This window comes from Rhamphochromis sp. 'chilingali' (genome assembly GCF_963969265.1).
Source record: "Rhamphochromis sp. 'chilingali' genome assembly, chromosome: 1".
In the NCBI taxonomy this organism is placed as follows: domain Eukaryota; kingdom Metazoa; phylum Chordata; class Actinopteri; order Cichliformes; family Cichlidae; genus Rhamphochromis; species Rhamphochromis sp. 'chilingali'.
In genome coordinates, this window is record NC_137929.1 from 42,525,564 (window position 1) to 42,543,322 (window position 17,759).

At 43.0% G+C, this 17,759-nt stretch overlaps 1 protein-coding gene across 1 annotated transcript in view; it reads right to left on the bottom strand.

Annotated features, from left to right (window-relative positions):
- Positions 1-17,759, bottom strand: part of LOC308393079 (diacylglycerol kinase delta) — a 93,427-nt gene that overhangs the window by 4,989 nt on the left and 70,679 nt on the right. The window contains exons 15-30 of the mRNA XM_080876556.1: positions 16,119-16,210; positions 12,039-12,138; positions 10,706-10,771; positions 8,912-9,083; positions 8,703-8,801; positions 8,431-8,515; positions 8,241-8,348; positions 7,623-7,719; positions 7,387-7,494; positions 7,130-7,243; positions 5,684-5,818; positions 4,838-5,001; positions 3,787-3,892; positions 3,496-3,585; positions 1,282-1,395; positions 986-1,100 (exon numbers count right to left, since the gene is read on the bottom strand). Coding sequence (XP_080732682.1) covers positions 986-1,100; positions 1,282-1,395; positions 3,496-3,585; positions 3,787-3,892; positions 4,838-5,001; positions 5,684-5,818; positions 7,130-7,243; positions 7,387-7,494; positions 7,623-7,719; positions 8,241-8,348; positions 8,431-8,515; positions 8,703-8,801; positions 8,912-9,083; positions 10,706-10,771; positions 12,039-12,138; positions 16,119-16,210 — 1,765 coding nt within the window. The remainder of the gene's footprint in view (positions 1-985; positions 1,101-1,281; positions 1,396-3,495; positions 3,586-3,786; positions 3,893-4,837; positions 5,002-5,683; positions 5,819-7,129; positions 7,244-7,386; positions 7,495-7,622; positions 7,720-8,240; positions 8,349-8,430; positions 8,516-8,702; positions 8,802-8,911; positions 9,084-10,705; positions 10,772-12,038; positions 12,139-16,118; positions 16,211-17,759) is intronic.

Here is a 17,759-nt window from a genome sequence, read left to right on the forward strand (position 1 = left end):
TGTTGCTGCACAGCACACAGAGAGCTTTTTCAGTCAGTTTAATTTCAGAAAGTTTCATTTAATCTTAGGCCAGAGGTTTCGCAGGTCGATACCTTCGGCTCTAAGATGAAACCGTCTCCTGCCGTGTGTTTGGCTCCTTTTTCTCTCATTGTTGGACAGCAGGGGCTAAAATGACTCATTTGATGTTGAAGGTTGCTGACCTGGTCTAGACAACACCTTGGTCTTTGTATTGCTGTAACCCACATCCCAAAGAAATGAACAAACACAGCTAATGGCTCAGTCACACTACAGCGAAAATAGGACGGTAAACTCTTTCTGACTTTGGGGGAAATAAATATTTAAAATTCTGGTCGTTGCCCAATGATTGCTTTCAATATTTTTGCTGACAATGACAGATGTCAAGAGTTGCAACTGACAACCTTGTCTGGGCGAATACTCAAACACAAGGCTATTGCTCAAGTTGTGGTGGGAAGCAACCTGTCTCCTGACTGCAGTCACTCTCCAACAGATTGGCCAAGATTTGCAAATAACTGGAGTCTATTTTTGCAATAGGGAATACAATTGACTGGTTCCAAACTGCCTGAGCTATTTTGCATTTAAATTGCCGTCCTGAAGCAACTGCATCACTATTTGTAACTCTTTAGAAATGTATAACTGTCTATTTTAAACGTATGAGGTTCTGAACTCTTAACGCAAGTAGTTCATGTGAATTTCTGTGCATGGAGATGGCAACAGGATTTGCTGATTTATTATAGTTAATCAGCATCTTATTGATGTGTTGACGCACAAGTCTTGACAGACCAAAGTTGCTTCGAAGACGACAACTGGCTGCGAGTGCTTGCAAACCTGCTCCCAGTCTTCAAAGCAACCATTTCAAAGGCAACAAGACTGCGAAATGTTTGGACACGATCACAATAAATTTGTTCCTGCTGTGGTCAACAAACTAGTTTAACTGTTAGCATGCTGACATGCTAAGATCTTTTACCTGAGAGAGAACTGTTGGACTTCTGCTTGTGGAGCTTCTCTCTCTCCTTCTTCCCCTTAGGTATGATCTTAAGCTTCATACTGCTGCTGCTCTTAGTGCTGCTCCTCACTGAGTCCTAGAAATAAGAGATTGATGGGTACACAGTGAGGGATATTTTGCTATGTGAAAGTCGTCAGTGAAGGCAGATGGGCTGCTACTGAGCAACAGAAGTGACACTGTGGCACTTTGCTGGTTGTTAGTCTGCGATAATGCCACGGCTTCTCTCTGACACAAACAAACACTGCATCCCATCCCACCTCCTCGGTGCACTGCATGAGCGGGCAGATCCAGTGGATGTCATCCAGCTTGTGAAGCTCAGCGCTGAGGCTGTTCAAAGTCAAGCGAAGCTCCTCTCGCTCTGGAGACTCCGACTGAGACAGAGAGAAGGTGAAGAAGAGTTCAATTATAATCAGAATGGGACATTTGACATTTAACCCTCTGAAAGTTGGTAAAAAGTCAACACCTGTTCTGCGTGTTTTTGACCCCTTCTGATTCACAAATGCATAAACACCTGTTAATGTGTCAACAGTGGTTACTTCCAATTTCTTTGAAAGGAAAAATATTTTGTATATTTTGCTAATATTTTGCTGCACCTGCACCTGTGTAATCATCACATGTTCACTTCATTTCATCTCTCATCAAAACAAGTTTACAGAAGTAAAATCCCTACCTGTGGTTCACCATTCAGTGTTAAAGGAAGCGAAAGTTAAACCCTGTTTATTAACTAAAAAAAATGGCTTTTAGATACTTCAAAAAAGGAAGCAGATTAAACTGCATCCCCAGGAAATTTGTATCTGACACTCTCTAACATGTAGACGTGTTAAAGACAGCATCAAAAGAAGTAGAGGTGGGTTGCAAGGCGGCTTGCAGCAAGACTAAAACAACTTAAATGTGCTTTATCTAAGATTTACCAGAAGGATGAGCAGAAGGCTATCATCTGAGCCATCAGCCAATGCTGTCTGGCACCGCCATGAGCCATTCAGCACGCACTAATGCTGTTCTCGGTTTCTCCCTCTAGCTGTGAACAAAGGATTGTTCAATTTGTCCAACTGTGCATGAAGTGCCGCCCACAAGTTGAAATGTCTGGACACACCATACAGTCGAGCTGTTCCCACGACAGCTCCGTGGGACTGAGATCTGGTGACTGCACTGGACATAGACCGAATACCAGCTGACTGTTTCTTGAAATAGTTCTTACCTAGTTTGGAGCTTTGTTTTGGATCATTTTCCTGTTGTGGGAGGAAACTGGCATCGCCACAGGGTATGGCTCGTGTTGAAAAATGGAGCAATATCCTCCCTTGTTTCAACAATAGTTTCTCTTACACAAACCTTCCCCCCCCCCCCTCTGCAACCAAACTATTGGATTTCTTCACCATGCTTTAAAGTTATTGTTGAGCTCCTCCAGCACCTATTTGTTCCGAATCTCTGTTCTGTTTTGACCACAACTCCTCAAACTTTAGATTAATGGGTCTGTAAGGCTGGTTTCTAATCTTCCTCCGTCCAGTGTTTGTGTTCTTTCCCCACAGTTTCCTTTTCCATTTATTGGCCAAAGTCAAATTAAGCTTTTTCCTTTCAACTCTGCCTAGAAGGCCATCAGGAAGATGTCTCATCATTACTGCTGACACTGAAACTAGTTATTTACGGGAACTGTTTATTGAAGGTGCCAGAGCATGTTTTCTCCAAAGGGAGTTGTTCCTTCTGGTCTTTGTTGAGCCATGCTCTAGTCTTTATTTCTTATCGGGTGTACACACAGGAAGAGCAATGAAAAAAAAGGTAACTTGTATCAGTGCCGAGCAAAATAAGCCAAATAAATTAACAAGCAGTTAAACTAATGTCAACTTTAAAGCCACATCCACACTGGAAGTGATTTGCAGCGATGTGGTGACCAGAAACTACCGAAACTGAATGAAATGCTGATTACGAACGAAACAACCACCATGATGGGACGTGAGCGGGACCTCAGATAACCAGGTAAGTGCCTGAAGCAACTTCCAGTGAGAGTGAAGGATATATGAAATATGATCTGTTAATAAATATATTGGAAGTCGCGATTACTCGAAAGTGACAAGCAATCTGCTTCAAGGAGCAAACTGCTTCCAGTGTGAACGCAGCCTCCTGACTACCAATGGGAATGAACTATACGCCTGACTGACTCATGACAGGGCAGAAGATTTGCTAGAGGGTTACCTACACAGTGAGATTGATCGTCCAGTAGCGACTAACACTCAGTATACAGTAGTCATATGCAGAGTTCTCATTTTATCTGCTCGTCTGCACAAAGGCTCACTACGTTAAACTGTGAGATTTCCTTAAAGCTACAGCGAACACAAACTGAACAAACATGTTGAACAGCAGAAGCTGAAATATGAGATGGAATATCTGAATGGCTTCAGAGGAAATGAAGGGCCGAACGCAAACAAGGAGGGAAACAAAGAACGGAGAGACGAGAGGGATGAACGGCTGAGGCGTACCAGTAGTTTTCCATCGAGCAGCATCCTGGTCTCAGCCTGGAGGACTTTACTGCTGTTAACAATTTCCACTGCAGTGCTGCGACTCAGACACTGAGAAAAAAAAATAAATTCAAAAGTGACTGTTTTGAAGACATACGTCGTCCTCGAGGTGACATCACTGATGGAGTTCAGGTTAACAGGCTGCAAATTTAACAGCCTTTAAATTGACATGAAATCTGAGCATTTTTCTGAAAATCTGGTCATTTTGTGCCATCAATAAACTCCCATCTGCTCTCCGCCTCGGTGTCTTACCTCGGGGCTGGACAGTTTGGCCTCTGTGAGCACCAGGGCAGTGGCATTGACTGCGTGAGCCAACTCCTGCTCCACCAGCTTGTGTGTCTTGGCCGCCTCGCGGATTCTGAGCGGGCACAAAGCAGGAAATGGTGAGAAAAAACCCCCAGAAAAGCACAATTATGGCCGCTGTAGCCTGTTGATACGTACCCGCCTCTGAATTTACTTTCTTTTATTGTCTATTATTGTATTGCCTCTTTCTCAAATATAACCGGAGCATCTTCTACTGTGCGCTTAAATTATTTGTAACACATCTCTCTTGAATTGAAATTCCCTTTACGAACGTTTCTCCACATCTGAGGAAAGTTTACAAATGTAATTAAAATATTTATCATCCTGAAAGTACGGCAGTTTTGAAACATAACCGAAGACATCATCATAAACAGGGCAAACTGAGACAGGACGAAGGAGCTGCAGGGGGACACTACTTGTTTGCAAATGTGAAAAAGATAAATAAAACAGCTCATCAGTGCAACGGAGACAAGCTCAACGCAAGTTTGCAAATAAGCCAGTTAATTGCGGTGGGATGAGGAAATTACCCCTTTATGGTCTCCACACACAGACGGATGCAGCTCAGTTAGACTGAGCTGTTTGCAATGTTTGAATGATATATTTTAAAATAATGTAGAGCGGGCATGGGGAACTCGAGGGCCGGTGTCCTGCAGGTTTTACATCTCACCCAGGTCAACACACCTGAATCAAATGATTAGTTCATTACCAGGCCTCTGGAGAACTTCAAGAGGTAATTTAGCCATTTAAATCAGCTGTTTTGGATCAAGGACACATCTAAAACCTGCAGGACACCGGCCCTCGAGGCCTGGAGTTCCCCCACCTTCGATGTAAAGAAGAGAGGAGATGTGTTTTTCAGTTTTAGTGCTAAATTTTTGTATTTTTAACATTTTCTTCTGACCACAAAACAGCATCCAGCTTTTAAAACCACTGTGTGGCGTCAGCACGCACTAATAAACTGTAGGACAGCTGAGACGAGAAGAAAATCTGAAGCGGTGCCTACTTGTTGATCAGCGTGTCGGCCACGATGCCTAGCTGCTGAACCTGGGCGCACTCCTCCTCGGTCAGGTACTCCATGGACTGCTGGGAGTTAAGGCGGGGCCTGCTGGCGCGGTAGCTGTCGATCTTCCTCTTGTCCTCCCACGACTTCAGCGTGCTCTCAAACGCCTGGTTGTAAAGAGATCAATGTTCAGCCAAGCTAGTGCTGCTGAGCCATCTTTGAAAGAGAAGCCCATTTCAAACAAATCCAAGAGCCACCCGATGTCTGCTTTGAAGGAGTTCCCCTGTCAGTCACTGTGCGGTTTGTAGAAATAAATGTCAGGGTGCATTTCATTTCACGTCTAAGACTAATACACAACAGCAAAGACATCTTTTTAATCTCATGAAGGAGCAAAGGAAGAAAAGTGTTTCATTATGAATTTAATTTAAAAACTCGCCAATAATCGTGCCTCGAGCAGGCAACCAGCAGGGAAAAGCTTTACCCGACACATAACTGTCACTATTTCACTGAATAAAGCCGCATTTAGGGAGGATAAAACCAGCGAGCCAACTCTGTGGTGCTTAAGGAGGGGAAACCATGGAAACAAACTGCCCAAATGTGCTTGGCTCAAGAGAGCTCTCAGAGGTTTGAGCAGCATGAAGGGAGAACAAACAGTGGGTATGGATGTGATTTAAGAAATCCCAAAATAGAAAGACTCAACAACACGGGCAGAGCGCTGAGTGTCCAGCTGCAATATTTATGAAAGGAAAAGGGAGTATCTCCAGCCACTGCTGGTTTTAACATGCATGCCGCAGACATGGGTATGCAAAGTGTCAGGTGCAGGTTTTTTATGTGTGCGTCAGCGCTCACCCGGTCTCTCGTGAGCATCTGAGCGCGGTTCTTGTGGATGATCTTGACGATGCCGGGCGGCTGGATCCAGGCCTCTCCGTCCACCTGCACAGGAACCCCCTCCTCCCCCAGGATGGTGATCTTCACCTGGCGGCACTGAGAAGCGGCAGAGCAGAAAACAGCAGCTGTCAGATGCGGGGGTTTGAGTGCTTTTTATCAGCTAACCCCTTAAACTGACCTCCTCTGCCCTCTACTGATGAACACCAATTCATGTGAAAAAAACAGCAAGTTTAAGGGTTGGGGCTCTTCTTGCACGGTTGGATTTTATACCTCTTGACAGCCCTCAAAGCTCAGAACAAACAACTTCTGATTTTCCAAATCACCAAGGCCTGATAATTTGTACTAACCAAGAAAGCTCACCAGCCACAAAAAGATCCTTGTCATTAGTTGTAATTAAATTAGCAGGATTACCCAGCCAAAATAATTCATGATAACAGCACAGTGGAAATAATACCAGGCCTACTACGTTGAAGTGCCAAGGGCTTTAAATCCCCGTGAAAAACATCTGTTGATCGTTCAATTTTATTTATGTAGTGCCAAATCAAAATGAGTCACCTCAAGGTGCTTTAAACTGTAGGGTAAAGATCCTGCAACAATTAAGAGGAAGCACTTAGCGAAAGTGGGAAGGAAAAACTCCCTTTTAACAGGAAGAAACCAGCAGAACCAGGTTCAGGGAGGGGCCATGACCAGAGTGAGTGAAAACAAGCTGGTTTTGGGGACGGTGGGCACCTGGCAGATCCCACGGATGCCTTTGAAAGAGGATGACAACAGCGAGAGGAAAAGGAAAGCTCGCCTTTATGTGCGTACAACCACAGGGGGAGAGTTTGGGCTGTGATCCTCCTCCAGTTATTGAATTATTGGTGCACTGGGACGCTCTTATTTAAAATAAATGCCAGTGTATGAAAATATCTTCGGTGTGTAGCTTATTCAAAGACTATTTTGATCTGAATATACATTTTTAGATTACTCATGTTGCACATTCATGTAAACACTGTGACTCCATATAAATATTATAATTACTCCATGGCCTCCTTTATTATCCTTCATATGTAGATGACTGTGGAGAGTTTTTATTTATATACAGTAAGGAGCTGTTGGTTCAGAGTGGAAATTAAATATTTGCATCTGATATTTGTCTTTTATTGGTGCAGAAAGTGACGGGATTTGATTCCAGTTTGTTTTGAGTTGCTTCCTGTTATTAAAGCTCAACCTCTGATAAGAGCTGATGTGCAGTGTTTGCAGGTCCTGAAATCTTGTGGACTTTCACCTTCTCAGCCAACCTTACCAGTGGTTTAACTTGCTCAGTGTGTCCTTTTGAAGGCCAAACTAAGATGCTGATGTAGGGAAGAGGTTTTAAAAAGGCTCTGTCAGACATGTAGAGGTAAGCGTTATATGTGTCTGTGTTACCTGTGCAATGCGATGGTGCTGCAGGTTTATGACTCTGGAAACGGCCATCTGCATGCTGCCGAACACCGCCACCACCTCCAGCTTCTTATCATCAAAAGACGGAGCTCCAAAGTTCTGGAGGTGCAAGCGATAAAAATCAAACACCGTCAGATTCAAATTTAGATGAATTTGAAATGTAAAGTAAAAATTCTGATTTATTTTCTTGTCTTTTCTTTTTACTGAGAATGCTTCTGAAGGCCCGGTTGGACAACACTCACATTGTCCTCTTTGGTGCCTCCCCAGAAGTTGATACCGCCTGCATAGCTGGGGATGTTGAGGACAGCCAAGCCCTGCAGACTCGGCAGAGACATGGGAACCCCGTCACACTGTGGACAGAGGAGAGGAGACGCTTCAAGACGAGGAAAACTCAGCAGGTTTGCAGAAATCAGCTGACAGACATTTGTTTCCCTAAAGAAAACCGTTGGGTGTGTGTTCATGTACGCCTGCTTTTTACCTCCAGCTGAACTCTCTGCTCTAGGTTCTTGTACGTCTTCTGGACCAGCTCTTTGGTCCCCAGGACTCCGTACCACATCATGTTCTTGGTGCGACTACTGCAGAGGGAAAAGCAAACCAGTCAGGCCTGAGCACAATATGATAAACTGATGTGTTGCTTAACAAAGTGCAACTAAAAAACACCATAAAATCTAAAACTGAAGCAATTTAAGCAGAAATTCTTCTGCTGCTAGCCTTAGGTGGTCATTACTGGGGGAACTTTGTCATCTTGATCGGACGTTTCTTTCTGATATGCACCTTTATTTACTGGCATGACTGAGAATGTCACGGACTAGTAGGTCACATGTAGCGTAATGAACTGGGATTACTGTGGGCATTTACAAAGAGTGCAGTGACAAGATTGCGTGTAAGGTTGAACCCCACAGATTTGATGTGACTGACCCTGATGGATGTGTATTTATGGTGACACACAATTTAGAAAAAAAGCTAGAAAGCTTATTTTTATTGACTTGACATTGAAATAAATTGACTGTTTGAGGATTGTGCTTACACGTCATTTTGCCCCGTTGGCCCTTTATAATCAGGTTTGTGCGTCTGTGTGTTTGTTGGGGTTTTTTACCTGCATTTTTTCGGGTGCTCGTCTCTTTTGTTGTTGAACTCGAGGGAGATTTTGGCGTCCAGGCCGATGCCGAAGTAGTTGTTCATCACACACTTCTCTGAGCACTGTCTGTAATTATGAAGCATGCAGACGGTTTATTAATACCTGATTTTGTGTGAGTGTGTGTGTGTGTACTCATGTGTGCGCTTACACAGAGTCCTCGCTGAAGGTGACAGTGTTGAGGCTCTCTGGCTTCTCCAGGACGATGGGAGAGGTGGGACTCAAACTTCCTTGACCTGGATAGAACAGCGGTAATAGGAGAAGCGTCTTTAGATTGAAACTGGTGGCTTTTTTTAAGGAGTGAGGAACCTCCAAAGCTTTAAAGAGAAATCACTCTGTCCACTGCTTTGACTCTTTAATTTGCTAATGCATGAACTAAGAGCACTTTGGCGTGGCGCGTATCCCTGCTGTGATCAAACTTACGTGGCTCGGCGTCCTTCAGCTCCTCGCTGTTTTCTCTTTTGATGGAGGATGAAGACGACATCCTTTGGACCTGTGTGTGCCGGTTCTGCTCGTCAACCACTGACATGATGATAGACAACCGGTGAACTGCACGCAGCATGCTTGTATTTTACAAAATAAGCCAGCCCTGATGTTGTGCGCTAAATGACGAGAGAAGAACAGCGGCCTACCTTTCTCGGCCTGCTCGATGATCTGCCTGAGCGCCTTCTTCAGACTGTTCGCCCTGAGCATCAGCTGCTCTTTGGACCGGTACGTTTTGTCCTCCGATCCCGGCTCACTGCCACTTTCATCGTGGCTCGAGCCACCGCTCTCCTGGCTCGGCACCGTACCCGCCGGCACCACCTGGATGAAAGTACAAGTAAAAACCTATAAAACCTGTGAAATAGGCCCTGGGATGCTGCTGTTTGATGGCTTCTTTTGTGGGATTCCTGATATTATCCGACTTCTCCCATCAATCTGTTACATTTTACGAGCAGCGGGAGCCCAGCATCACAATATCACCAAAGCAGCAGTGTTCAACCTGAAAACGTCTTCTCATTCATAATTTTTTACGATCCCTGCTTCGCAGCCCTCTACAGCGGCGCAACATCAGCGAGAGGCAGCAGTTATCATCCTTTAACGACAGAACTGCGGCTACACGCAGAACTTTGAATCAAAGGTAAAAATTCAATGCACTTCCCCTTTTACTGAGCAGAAAGTTTAAATCATGCTGACATTTTGAGGGCTGGGCTGTTTCTTCTAAAGCAATGACATCAATCTCTGGATAAAAGGCTCCACAGGGTGCAGAGGCACAGAAAGCTGGATGATGTTTTGCTCTTGAGCTCCCATGAGGAAACTTAAAATGTGTGCAAAGCCACCTTTTTCTTTTATACTTGACCTCATGTTTCAGACAGTCCTTAGTTTATCATTGCAATCCTTATTTTCTGTTTAGTTTGAATTCCTAGATACTGTATGTGTTTATTATTTGCAGTACAAATACTGCTTGGTTTGTTTTAGTAATTCGTCTACTGCGCAATCGTCAGTTCAAGACGACTGACTGGGAAGGGAGAGGCTATAATTAGGGGGAGACGACATTATCATGCATAATTATGAAGCAATCAATCATAAATATTAGGCTGTTTTTCAGTCTAAGCACTTTCATGAAGCAATAAAAATTAAAAGTATGGTTCACTTTTGAGATGAAGGCAGCTGTAATAAAAATGTTATTTATTGTAGAAAAAAACTTCTGTTCAAGGTTACAAATAATCTTCTTGTGGCCTCTAGTAGTGGACTCATCTCTGTGTTTGTTCCACGAGATCTGAGTGCTACATTGGATACTGCTGACCACAATATTTAAATACATACATCAGAACATGCTGTAGGTATTACAGATACTGCACTTCAGTGGTTTGTATCATATCTATCTAACACACTCCAATGTGTTCATGGAGAGTCCTCTTCACACGCTGAGGTTAATTATGGAGTTCCACAGGGTTCAGTGCTAGGACCAATTCTGTTTACATTATACATTACAGATTATACATGCTTCTCTTAGGCAGCATCATCAGAAGGCCTAGCACTGCAGATGACACCCAACTTTATCTGTCCATGAAGCCAGATGACACACACCAATTAGTTAAACTACAGGAATGTTTCCACTCACTACTACTGAACTTTTAACATTATACAGATTCAAATGATGGTTGTTCAAGGACAGAAGGGAGCAGAGACATTTAAAAAAAGAAGCATTTATAAAGCCGTAAGGATAGAAGTAAGAATAAAATCAAAGTAGTGAAGGAACAGCGGTGGATGGGAGGTTACATAAGTGAGTCAAAACCTACAGGAACCCACATGCACGTTATTAAACTAAGTACTCTGTGGGAACTGTAAACATGATCTGGGTTCAGTATAACTGGTTGTGTTATGTCATTGTCAGTGTGGAAATGTTGGTGTGTTTGCACAGTTGTCACACTTGTTGTCATTACCTGGGCTTCAGCTTCCTCACTTAAGGCCTTGACGAGGGAATCGAGCTTCTCGTTGAGCAGCGCACACTGAGAGAGGAACAGAGAGGGAGATTTCCATTATCCGCATTGCTTTCTTTCTCACTTCAAAATTACACGAGTGCGGTGTAAATTTGGACATGCAGTACGCATCACTCTGAAATCGTCACTCTGTGAGGCTGCAGCAACACCTCAAACCAGCGTGAAAGCAATACTCGCTCTGATTTGGTGCTCGTGGGACTTTTATTTGGAGACTTGCGAGGCATCAACGCTGCTTCGCAGTATTTGGAAAAAGGCGGGTAAGTCAGAGGGTGGAAGCTTAAAAGATTTTTCTTAGTTTTTTAGAATCTTTTACGTCTCGAAGTGATTTTCTATGCAGAGACTCGAGCGGAAATGTTGTATTCAGGGGTTGTAGTCACGTGATCGTCATCTATGTGGCGTTAACTTGTCCACCATCAGGACAACAGACTGGATGCAAAAGAAAACTGCGTGCAACCAGCATTTGGTGAGTTGTGGTGAGCGTTTGCAGCAAACTACGACCAAAGCAGCTTTTTGGTGCAGCACCCTGTTTGCACCTGATTTCACCTAGCAACTGTGAACAACCTCTAGCAACCGTTTGCTAACTGGGAATGCATCAGACGGTCACTGACCGCTCTCTAAGCCTTTATATCTGAAGTGAGTAATACACCTGCTAGACATTAAACATGATTAAGGTAAGGACTCATTTACGGACTAGGATCTTGCCCAAGGATGCTTTGGCACGCTGCAGGAGGAGCTGGGGATCGACCCCTGAATTGGTAAAAAACTCACTCTACCACCTGAGTCGCCCTAAAATGATGTGAAAACTGGGGGTAAAATAACAAAAAAAACAGCAAGTGCATCCAACCCTGTTAGACTTTTGAGTGCGTAACACTAGATCAGACACAGCAAGACCTGAAATTTCTGAATTTAGATGTTATCCCGTTGTTGTATCCTATTAAGTCCCAAATAAACGAGAAGCAGCATGAAAATGATCAAAGCATGAGTGGGTTAGTCTTTTGTGCAGACAGCGAGGAGTGACTTTGACTCAGTTTTTAATCTTGCATTCAGACTTCCAGCTTCAGTGTCTCCATTTATTCTAATGAAGAGTCAAATAATTCAGCAAGAAGAAAACATGAACCGCCAAAGGCGCAGAACACTAAAGCAGGGAGTGATAACACTGAACCTTCAACTATATTTCACACTCTCAATTATACACACGCACACCTACACTTGCCCACTAGTTACTGTTATACAAGCTCTTACATAACCCACACGGCCGCACACAAAACCCATTTACCTTCTTTGCCATGGCATCTGCCTCCTCCTTGTTCTCCGTGGCTCTCTCGTACGCCTTCCCCACCTCCGCCACAAAATCATTCACCGTCCCACACAGAAATCTGAAAGGGGGGGGGGGGGGGGGGGGGGCGTGAAGGTGAAGGTTAACGTGATTAACACAGAGAGTGAAACTAATTATACGGCTAACAGGTTTCAGATTGTGTGAGTCACTGTGCAGTTACTGAAGATTACACACACACACACACACACACTCTTGTTTTATTGCCACCTACCTGCCTGTCAGCTACGTCGCCTCCACACAGTCACTATTTACTCACAGCTGTTACATTGCCGCTGCATGACTCAGCAGGGAGGCCTCTCCAAATTCTCACAGTCCTCGTCGTGCTTTTTAGCAAATATTGGATGCTGAAAAATGATCGCCTCTCGCCTTCTACAGAAACACGCAGTTTATGTCCTCCAGTGCTGCCCAGACTATTTATTTTACTTCTATATTAGATGTGTGGAAATTACACGTCTCATCGCACCTTTTTAATGAATTTAAGCGTCATCTTTGAAAGGTAAAGCTTGTAGTGCTGATGAATATCTATTCAGCTTCACCGGTGCTACAATCAATCACGTGCAATGGCTCAGCAGCTGCAGGTGACGCGCTAATAACGGTAAAGATGTCACTAAAGGATAGAAGATACAACTTTATCTGGAAGCTCTTTTTAAGGTGTAACTGCTTTTAAGCAGAACGCCCAGAGGCTCTTACAAGATGTTTGCCAGGTGGACAGACTGGTTTCTACTGTTCAGATTAGTCAGATACAGTTACTCCATAGATTATGCTTTTGTAAACTTTCTTCTCATAGTACTTTTATAGTGTAGCGGTTCACTTAATACACATATCATAGTACTTTTAGTCCCCCTAACATATATCTCTATGTATATCATATGTTTCTATAAAACAGCCACTATCTGATGTGTGATTAAAAAAAGGTCCAAAAACTTCATTATGTTTAAATTTAGTAAATTTCTTGAAAGGGAAGTTCCTGTTTCTTCCTGTTAAAAGGGAGTTTTTCCTTCCCACTGTTGCCAAGTGCTTGTTCAAAGAGGATGGTTTGATTTAGAGCTGGGCGATATGAGATTTTTTCATATCACGATATGTTTTTTTTTTCATTTCAGGCGATAACGATATCTATCACGATATGAGCCAAATAACTATATTTGTAAGATTTAAATGTGCCGTTGCTCACAAGTAAAATGTGAAATAATCAGCAGCTTGTTTTTATTTAAATATTTATTTCCCATAATAAGTTCAACAGGGTAGATGTACTTAAGGAACATGAGACTTTTTCAGATAGATAAAGGCAAATATTGCAAACTACACAAAAGGCAGCCGCTAAAGCGTTTAAGTTTCAAAATAGAACAAATGAAACAGACTAAATTGTCAATTCCACTTAGAAACAAAATATTAATTCTAAAAATAAATCTTAGTTTGTTTTACAGAAGAACAGACAAAACTGACTAACTTTTGTCAATATCAAATAAACTGAGAACTAAAAGGAAATTCTCAGTCTCTCCTTGTTGTATAGCTTAGCTTTTCAAACAGTTTTAACAGTTACTTTAGTCTGACAAAAGCCGAATGACGAATTAGCGCTTCCAGTCAGAGACTGAGGCTACGTCCACACGTACACGGGTATTTTTGAAAACTGAGATTTTCCGTTTTCGTTTTAAAAAATAATCCCGTCCACACATAAAGGCAGAAATGAAGGAAAACGCTGCTATGAACATGCCAAAGCAGCAGGTGGAGCTAGATTCCTAACCGTGCAGAAATGTTGGCCAATCAGAAGTCTAGAAGCCTCGGTGGGAAAAAGTAAACAAAGCTGGGGCATAGAAGCAGAACCGAGTCGTATGTGTGGAGGGACAGTAACTGTGTGTATATGTAAGCATTTAAACACTGCAGAGAGTAGAATTAACAGTATTGTAGAAATTCATTTCACCGAAACAATAACGTGGCGCACAGTGTGACGCATGCACCAGTTTATTGTATTTCCAGACTTGCTTTCGGCACAATTTACAGTGCACGCTACTCTGTTTTTGTCAGACTTGAAATAGCCGAAATACCTTCACCCTACGGAACTTCTATGGCTCTTCCGTTCGACAATCTCTCCGGCATTGGAACCATCATCTGTTTTCTCTTCGGTCACGCTCGGTTGATTTTTCTAGTCGGCACACTCATTTCCTCCATTACGCGCTGGCTCCATTACCCGCTGGCTGCTTCGCAAACAAACACACGTGCAGCTTGGCACTTGTGCTGTACGTAACAAGTCACGCGACGTGACGCTGCGGCTGTGATTGGTTCGGCTCTGCGCTACTGAATTTGGATTGGCTGACCTTTTTTTTTTATTTTTTTATTTTAAGAGGACAAGAGCGGCGAGGTCTATCGCGATAGCTTAATTTCTCTATCGAGTAAAAGTTATATCGCGATACATATCGTTATCGTTCTATCGCCCAGCTCTAGTTTGATTGTTAGGATTTTCTCTGCATACTGTAGGGTCTCTACCTAACGATATCAAACACTATGAGACCACTGCTGGTGTGATTTGGTGCTATATAAATAACTGAACTGAATCTTCCCTGCACACCTTGGACGTCCAAAAGCAAAAATCAACTTCTGTTTCAAACTGATCCAAATTTGTGTGGAGGATGATCACTTGCTGTCACCTCGGAGCAAGAAGGTCCTTGGTTTGAATCCACCACCTAGCACCTTGAGGAGTTTGCATGTTCTCCCCGTGGCTGTATCGGTTCTGTCCGGGTATTCTGAGCTCCTCCCACAGCCCACAGGGTTAACTGGCAAATCTAAACTGGACGTTTGCGTAACGGATGGCTGTCTGTCTCTCTGTGTTAGCTCTATGATCGACTGAGGACCTGTCCAGGGCGTACCCCGACTGTCACAGGGATAGGCTCCAGAGTCCCTGCGACCCTGAATTGGATAAGTGAAAGAAACTGACAGAACTGGGGTCTCTAGATATGAGATATTAGTTTAAAAGAGCCCAAAATGTTGCATTTCAGGCCCAACCTGCTGGATTCGCAATTTAAATGCGTTGCAGCCAGCATCACTGAGGCACAGCTAACATATATTCCGGTAACAGACTTCAAGGGAGAGATTTAAAAATCAAATCCACAATGAAAGAAGTCCAGAGGTGCATCAGGGGATGATCCTGAAGGAGAGACTAGCTTAACTGTAAACCAGGTGAGGTTTTAGATTTTTGTGTGCCAAATCCCAGAACTCTCTCGAACTTTCTCGTAAATCTAGCACACTTATTTGTCTCTACTGTCCCTGGCATGTTAGTGGGAGATCATTGTTAATGTTTAGAGGGCTCCATTAGAGTGTGACGGCAGGCTTACATTACTTACTCCTCTAATGGCTTCGCTGGTAGAGTGACATCCCATTTCTTCCATTAAGTCCCAGCCCTGTGCAGGAGCTCCACCAGACTCGTCTATGAGTTTTCACTGATAGTAAACTCAGGGTGAGAACAGCACCCAGCTGAACTCCATAAATATTATTTTAATGTCATTTCGTGCTTGAATTCTGTTCACACATCAAATCCTGTTAAAATTCTGTTTGCTGCTTTAAAGTTTTTTAAAAAGAAGTTATTATTGTTATATTTCATGGAAAATCTGCTGTGAACGTGTCCTGAAAGTCCCCGGGGTGTTGTAAATGTGCTGCAGGTCTGAACTAAAATAAGCATTGTTTTAAAAGAAACGCATGCAGAGAAATGGAGACGAGTCCTGCTGCACCGTTCCCCAAAGGGAGACGACTAATGTACTAATGCACTTAGGATGACCCCTAAACACTGATTCATCTGTCTCGTTCACTCAGACACGCTCGCACTCTCAAGTGTATGTGTGACCTCAGGATGAGAGCAAAGCATATACACACATTTAAAAAATACCAAGACAATCACTCGACATCCCCGTCTCATCGTCAGCCCCTCTCCCAGGCTTCATTCACCCATCATTATTATCCTTTACCCTCCCATCTACTACTTTCCTCCCCTCTTGTCTCATTTCTGAGTTTGGAAGCATTCGTGGCACGTACTTGGCAGAGGAAATGACATCACTGTGTTTGTCCGAGTCCAGGATCTTGGCGAGGTGGGAGGCCACGGAGTCTGCATACTGAGTGATGTGAACCTGAGAAGAAGAGAGGAAGGTTTCAAGTTAACAGAGAAACCAAAGAAACTTGATCTGTAGTTTAATCAAACGCTCTGGTTAATGAAGTGCCACAAGATATTTTTCTCTTTCATCTGGAAATATTAATTTACTGGTATTGGCACTAATTATGTGAGTTTAAAGGACCTAAGATGACATTTATTGTTTTTCTTTTTAATAGAGGCTGTAACCACTGACTACTAGCATAAGCCTACTCAGATCTTTTATTTTAAGATCTTTTTTTGAGAACTGAAGCAGCAAAATCATCCACTTTTGGGCAATATGGAACCCAAACTCAGTCCCCTAAAGATGATTAACATTATTATCTTAGATAGAATTAATTATCAGATTTAATGTAGCTAAGATTAAATTAATTTCAGTTTTATTTTGGCCAAAGATTTTGCAACTAGCAACAGGTCAGGAACATTATTTGGTGAGTTTCTCAGAGATGAGGTATGGGCAGAGGTTCACCACTTTGCAAAATAACTACATCTACAAACTGTGGAGCAATTGCAAAATAATCTAATTTGTGAAAGCTTTGACTGTCTCATCCACATTTCCTAACACCGTCAATCTCTGTGCGCAAACGGCAAGCCTGAATATGTTTTTTCAAATGGTACATTTTCTTAAATGCATGATTAGTACGGTATCTCTTGTCACAAGTGCCACATAAACCTGTGCGACTTCTTTTCACAGGTCATGTTTGACGTGACAAGGCATGAATTACCCGCTCGTATTACTCATCCATTCACAGGAAATTCAACTAAATTCATCTGCGTTTAAGAAAACGTCAGTCCAGGTTTGCAGTTTGTGCAACAAATCCTTCTGCAGAGCGGGCATGTACACTCCTGTGAAGAGGTGCACCTGATGATTCAAGAGCCCGCAGAGCTACCTTTAGCCTCAATGATGTGAAGTAAACGTTTACTGCTATGGAGGAATTGCACCTCACTCTTCTTTACGACCGTGTTTCAGTTCATTCATTTGTTTATGCACAGCTCTAATGTTTCATCAACTTGAGCTCTGGACTTTGACTGGACCTTCGCGACTTAACTGAGGCCTGGAGAGCAGTAACGTTGAACTCATTTTACATCGTGGGCCACATACAGCCCACTTTGAGCTTGGGCTCAACCCTAATAAGCTGTAAAGTTACAAAATTTATTCCCTCCTTTGTGTTTTCAAAAGCTGTCCCAGTAGGCCAGACTGGAGTCTTTGGTGGGCCAAAGTCTTAGATGAAGCTTTTGTGGGGTTTTCGCCGTTTCTCTGAGCATTGCACTCTGAGCAGGTAATCAAGAGCTACTGATGAGCAGCTCTCACCCTACTTACCCTCTGAATTCCTATAGAAGAGGTAAGGGTGGAGTTAGTCAATCCCCATTTATCACTCAAAAAACTCCAGTTTCTTTGGAATTTTACTGCAATGGCAAAATCATTTAGTAAAGAGGATTAATTTATGTGAGTGAAGATGATTTTAGCACGTTAACCACCATCTACTGCATATCTGGCATTTGAGAGGCAGCGCTCAGCTTGAATTGAA